This window comes from Limulus polyphemus, unplaced genomic scaffold (assembly GCF_000517525.1).
Source record: "Limulus polyphemus unplaced genomic scaffold, Limulus_polyphemus-2.1.2 Scaffold2900, whole genome shotgun sequence".
Classification (NCBI taxonomy): Eukaryota; Metazoa; Arthropoda; class Merostomata; order Xiphosura; family Limulidae; genus Limulus; species Limulus polyphemus.
In genome coordinates, this window is record NW_013668510.1 from 25620 (window position 1) to 32613 (window position 6994).

At 30.0% G+C, this 6994-nt stretch overlaps 1 protein-coding gene across 2 annotated transcripts in view; it reads left to right on the forward strand.

The window, feature by feature from the left end:
* The window catches only part of LOC106468171 (integrator complex subunit 3-like), a 35244-nt gene that overhangs the window by 12814 nt on the left and 15436 nt on the right, over positions 1 to 6994 (forward strand). For both annotated transcript variants that reach the window (XM_022396469.1, XM_022396470.1), the window contains 5 exons: positions 956 to 1053; positions 2370 to 2417; positions 3551 to 3782; positions 4793 to 4872; positions 5313 to 5404. In XM_022396469.1, the coding sequence (XP_022252177.1) occupies positions 956 to 1053; positions 2370 to 2417; positions 3551 to 3782; positions 4793 to 4872; positions 5313 to 5404 (550 nt within the window). The remainder of the gene's footprint in view (positions 1 to 955; positions 1054 to 2369; positions 2418 to 3550; positions 3783 to 4792; positions 4873 to 5312; positions 5405 to 6994) is intronic.

Consider the following 6994-nt stretch of genomic DNA (forward strand, 5'->3'; position numbering starts at 1 on the left):
TTACAGATTAGCATTAGTTACTTCTTTATAAAGAACTAACCAACATTTAATACTAAGCCTTACAGATTAGCATTAGTTACTTCTTTATAAAGAACTAACCAACATTTAATACTAAGCCTTATAGATTAGCGTTAGTTACTTCTTTATAAATAAATAACCAACATTTAATACTAAGCCTTACAGATTAGCATTAGTTACTTCTTTATAAATAACTAACCAACATTTAATACTTAGCCTTATAGATTAGCGTTAGTTACTTCTTTATAAAGAACTAACCAACATTTAATACTTAGCCTTATACATTAGCATTAGTTACTTCTTTATAAAGAACTAACCAACATTTAATACTAAGCCTTATAGATTAGCATTAGTTACTTTATAAAGAACTAATCAGCATTTAATACTAAGCCTTACAGATTAGCATTAGTTACTTCTTTATAAAGAACTAACCAACATTTAATACTTAGCCTTATACATTAGCATTAGTTACTTTATAAAGAACTAACCAACATTTAATACTAAGCCTTACAGATTAGTGTTAGTTACTTCTTTATAAAGAACTAACCAACATTTAATACTAAGCCTTACAGATTAGCGTTAGTTAATGATGGATCAGCTGATGAAATGAAGTCTGAGATTTAAGACCACAACTGCTTACTGGCTCACGTGTTAATTATATGTTAACCAATGAAATAAAAATTGAGACTTGTCCTATTTAGTAAACCCAGCAACTCAGATGCTTGAATTATCTCTATATCAAGCCCAAATTACATCCAGTTTCATTGTCACTTCTTGAGGAAAAAAAAAGATGTATATACTGAAATTTCAAGTTTCTGTATTTTGAAGAACTAAAATTTGCAGAGAAAGAATAAATATAAAATGTTTCTTTTTTTAAGGAAATTTAATCTAGAGATTATTCATGTTTATTTTATTTTTTAAATTTTTATATTGGTAGGTGTCCTTCAGTTGCTGACAACAAGGACTTCACGGAGATTTCTTCAGAGTAGGCTAACGCCAGACATGGAGAGGAAGATTGTATTCTTAACTTCACAGGTAAGACATTTTTATTTCACATCTTCACAGGTGGGACGTTTTTATTTCACAACTTCACAGGTGAGACGTTTTTATTTCACAACTTCACAGGTGAGACGTTTCTATTTCACAACTTCACAGGTGAGACGTTTCTATTTCACAACTTCACAGGTGAGACGTTTCTATTTCACAACTTTCACTGGTGAGACGTTTTTATTTCATTTTTATGGCTGTTCATGTGATTAGCAAAATAATGGTAGAGACAACTGAGAGTTTGTGATTCAGTCTTGTTGCAATCCCACTTAATGTTTAATTCATTGTGTTGCTGTGTGTATAATGTAGTATTATTGTTAATTTTTACTTGTGTTGCTGTGTATAATGTAGTATTATTGTTAATTTTTAACTTGTGTTGCTGTGTATAATGTAGTATTATTGTTAATTTTTAACTTGTGTTGCTGTGTATAATGTAGTATTATTGTTAATTTTTAACTTGTGTTGCTGTGTATAATGTGGTATTATTGTTAATTTTTAACTTGTGTTGCTATGTATAATGTAGTATTATTATTAATTTTTCACTCATTGTGTTGCTGTGTATAATGTAGTATTATTTTTAATTTTTAACTTGTGTTACTATGTATAATGTGGTATTATTTTTAATTTTTAACTTGTGTTACTATGTATAATGTAGTATTATTGTTAATTTTTAACTTGTGTTGCTATGTATAATGTAGTATTATTATTAATTTTTCACTCATTGTGTTGCTGTGTATAATGTGGTATTATTGTTAATTTTTCACTTATTATGTTGCTATGTGTAATGTGATATTGTTAATTTTTAACTTCTTTACTATGTTTCGATACTCGTGGTGGTCAGAGCATAGATAGCCCATTGTGTAGCTTTGTGCTTAACTACAAACAAATAAGAACTCTGATATTCCACTCGCATATGTGGCTTTTAATGTTGTTTGTGTCTTCTTTGGTTTAGAGACAAGCACTTATGAGCTTGAGCTTATATGTAATTTTGTGTAAACTAGTGTTAACTGTATTGTTATGAGCCAAATTTTCAAAATTTTCAGTGTAACTTTGGCATATACAATATATTGACCCATATTCCTTCAATCTGAAATTTGTGTACATTCTTAAACTGATAATGATGACCTTTTGAAAGGAAGAGATGTCCACTGAACAGAGAGATACATGTTTACTGCCTTCCAACTTTCAGTTTAAAATAATTATTAAGCTTGTAATATTTTGACTCTTTCATTGTTAATATTTAATAGAATGTGTTTGATAATATCAGTTGTGAAGAGAGTGAAACACAGAGTTTGATTTTTCAGGTCAGATTTGGTCAACAGAAAAGGTACCAGGATTGGTTTCAGAAACAGGTGAGTCAGCTAAATTTTAGAACGTTTTAATTATGGATTTGAGATATCATGGTTCCCAACTCGTTAATGGCAAACAATAAACAAACCCAGGCCTGCACTTTGGGAGTCAGGAGTTGCTGATGGATGGTATTGACTAGCTGCCTTCCCTCTAGCCTATCACATCAAAATTAAGGATGTCTAGTGCAGATAGACCTCGTAGCTTTGCACAAAATGAAACATAGAATGGGTGACATGGCATGGTGGACAACTAATTCAGAAGGTTGCATCTTTGAACCTAATTGTTGTGGCCTTTAGTAAGACACTTTACCCAAAGTTTATTATCAGTGGCTGCTAACTAATAGCTGGGGATTAACCTGCAATGTACTGGCAATCTGGTTCTGAAGAAATATGAAAATATTCACCGCCATGTGTGCCACAGGAAATTAAAGTTAAACACCAGCTCTGTGAACCTTTAAGTCATGTAAAGGATATTCTGTGACTGGTTTAACTTGTGTAGAATTGAGGTTAAACTTATAGATGAAATGTTCATACCATATCTAGGAATCAGTATATTTTTGAAAGTTTACAAAAACAACATTTTCAAATACATTATTCTTTTTTTCAGGCTTCACTAGAATGATTAAATCTAGAGGTTTATAAACTTAATTTTTAAAATTCTGTGACCCTTATATTCACATTTTGAGAAACACCTGGAGATAACAAAACTGTGTCTGAAGATAACTCTTCCACTAGGAATTATGTTGTTTGGTCAGCCTATGTCCCTTAGTTTACTTGGTCAACCTGCATCCTCAAGTTTACTTGGTCAACTTGTATCATCAAGTTTACTTGGTCAACTATGTCCTTGAGTTTATGTTCTTTTCTTGTATGTTTTCAGATCAGGAGTTTGACTTAAATTTGCATCGAGACTATAAGGGCTGTGTATCACAACATATACATATACTTATTACTCTCAAAATTTAAAATCAAATGTTGGTTTATTTATTAAGAATCAAAATAGAGGAGAAATAATTATTATAGTAAACATATTAAAGAAGGTGAAATTAAATAAACGTTTTTTATGAATGTGACAAAACCTTAGCTTATTGTTTTGTTTTATTCCTTCTCTGTGTAATTTCTTTCTGTTTTCTGTTTAGTATCTTTCCACTCCTGACAGTCAGTCTCTTCGCTGTGATCTCATCCGTTTCATCTGTGGAGTTATCCATCCATCCAATGAAGTGCTTTGTTCTGACATCATTCCTCGCTGGGCTGTGATTGGTTGGCTCCTGACAACCTGCACATCGAATGTTGCAGCTTCAAATGCCAAACTTTCTTTATTTTATGACTGGTTATTCTTTGATGCTGAAAGGGACAACATCATGAATATTGGTAATCTATACTCTTCCTGTTTTTTCAGTTGTGCACATTTATAAATATTTGATGAGTCGAGAGAGAGAGATATACCATATACTATTCAGGGGCAACCTTATATCTAGAAAAATACATTTAATTAATCCGTACAATTTCAAACCTTGAAACATAAAACGTGTGTGTTTTTTAGCAATTTTTAAGAATTTGCACTGAGTTTACTATTTCGAGCAAACTTGTAATTACTGACCAAGGAATTTTGTCTAAGACCAATCAGGGAAGAAATCATTTTTCAATGGTACTTATGATCGCCTTAACTCTTAAGGTGCATACTTTCCTTTGGTCGTATCACACTCAAAATCATCGTCAGATAATTTAGGTTCGTAGCCAGAATCATTGTTAGTCTGTCTGTGCTTCCGGGTGTCTTTATCTTTAATTTTGAAAGTTTGGGATAATTCTTCCTTTATTACCTTGTCTGTTAGATAATCATTTTAAGTTGTTAGACAAGAATTTAAAATAAATTGTTTTTCATGTCACCATATTAAAGCTACAACATATATATATAATGTAAGCTACCTAAAATTAATTGATAAAATATTAGTAAGATTACATAATTTATTTTATTTTTTTTTTTTTACTTAAATTTAACTGGGTACCAGTTTTTTACATGCTGGCAAATGTTTAGTCCGAATTTAAAACCAATAAAAAATTAGTCGGAGATGTTAAACATTAAACAGCAATAATTATTATTTTTCTGGTAAATATTTTGGATGAAGTTAGTTTATAGAGTAGCACAGTAGTTGAGCAGAGGGTAACTTAACAGATTTAATGATAGAGCTCGTTAAACCACATAAGTCACACGTGACTAAAAATACTTTTATGTTCACAAAAATAATCAGTCAATTTTCCTGTCTAATCATGTTTTAAATTTGAAATGTGTTTTGAAGAGTTTATATAAATATAGAATAGTGTATTCTAATGTATATATTTGGTGTTTCTTATTGGCAAGATAACCTTTTTTTTTTTTATAGAACCAGCAATTCTTGTAATGTATCATTCCATGAGACCTCATCCAGCCATCACTGCCACACTGTTGGACTTTCTGTGTAGGGTAAGTAAATATTAAACTTGGTCCTAGACTTTCTCTACAAGAAAAGTAAAAAGTAAATGTTACACCTGATCCAGAACGTTTTATACAAATATTTTATGTGTTATGAAATTTTATATATGCTGTTGTGTTTATTTTTTTTACCAAATAATGACAAATTTTTACGTACTGTTAAACATTATTATTCTTGTTCTTTACCAGATAATGACAAATTTTTATATACTGTTAATAGATAATGACAAATTTTTTATGTACTGTTAATACATAACGACAAATTTTTATGTACTGTTAATAGATAACGACAAATTTTTATGTACTGTTAACAGATAATGACAAATTTTTATGTACTGTTAACAGATAATGACAAATTTTTATGTACTGTTAACAGATAATGACACATTTTTTATGTACTGTTAAACATTATTATTCTTGTTCTTTACCAGATAATGACAAATTTTTACGTACCTTTAACTGGTCAAGTAAAGCAAGGAATCTACTCTTCCTTGAGACAGATTCTTGAAAAAAGAGTTTTACCGTAAGTAACCCTAAAGTTGTGTATGTCTTATTTATTTATCTCATTTAGCACATTTCTTTTGCCTTTTGAATTATCACTTGTTACACATTAAGATTACTTAGCTTTGTTTAGATCCTTTATAAAATGTAACATTGATTAAACATGAAAGAGTTTGTTTCTCTAATCCACTATTCATAGTGTCTACAGTATGATGTATTTAAATTAAAATAACATTCAGATGTATTGGAAATGCTAATTTTATTAACCTAACAGAGGTAGTCTAGTTTACAGTTAAGGCTTTTCAAGGAGTTAAACTTGAGGTGAAAAATTTTTCCATGCTTTTGTGTGTTGCGTGGAAGATTATTTTATGTAAACATTAAAGTTTTTGACAAAAAAATGTGTAAAATATACTTTTTAAACAAAACAAACAACTTCCAATATTTTAATTGGAGCAAATACTCTCCAAAATAATATTAGCAACCTCCCATGGTAAATAATATTATCAACCTCCCATGGTAAATAATATTATCAACCTCCCATGGTAAATAATATTATCAACCTCCCATGGTAAATAATATTATCAACCTCCCATGGTAAATAATGTTAGCAACCTCCCATGGTAAGTAATATTATCAACTTACCAGGGTAAATAATATTATCAACCTCCCAGGGTAAATAATATAATCAACCTCCCATGGTAAATAATATTACAACCTCCCATGGGTAAATAACATTATCAACCTCCCATGGTAAATAACATTATCAACCTACCAGGGTAAATAATATTATCAACCTCCCATGGTAAATAATATCATCAACCTTCCATGGTAAATAATATCATCAACCTCCCATGGTAAATAATATTATCAACCTCCCATGGTAAATAATATTATCAACCTCCCATGGTAAATAATATTATCAACCTCCCAGAGTAAATAATATTATCAACCTCCCATGGTAAATGATATTATCAACCTCCCATGGTAAATAATATTATCAACCTACCAGGGTAAATAATATTAGCAACCTCCCATGGTAAATAATATTATCAACCTCCCAGGTTAAATATTCAGAAGCCCATTATTTAAAAGAAATGATTTGAAAATTTATTTTGTCAGAAGTGAAAACTGAACGAAAAGTTATAAAATCATTATTAGCAGCTGCCTTATAATTTATGTAGTAATTTAAATACACTAGAGGGAGTTTTAAGAGAATATCATCCATGATATACTTATTATATATATCCATGATATACTTATTTATTATCATTATAATTAAGTCAAAACTAAAATAAAAAGTTGAAATAAAAGATTTATCTAAAATACTTATCCTTTAAAGTGTTATCTTTATGATAATTTGATCATGTGTCATTAGTTGCAGAGGGCATGTTACAGACATACGTGCGTACTTTGCTTAGCTGCATTGCTATGGGCAGGTTACCTACGTGTATATATATATATATATATATATATATATAATGATATAAGCATTATGGTAGAATTGCCATTGTCCATCCTAGTTGTCAACTTGATGTCAGAAGAGATAATGCCTCTCGTAATAGCACCCAAATGTGTTGAGGATATCCAATCTACCAGAAAAAATCAAAATGCT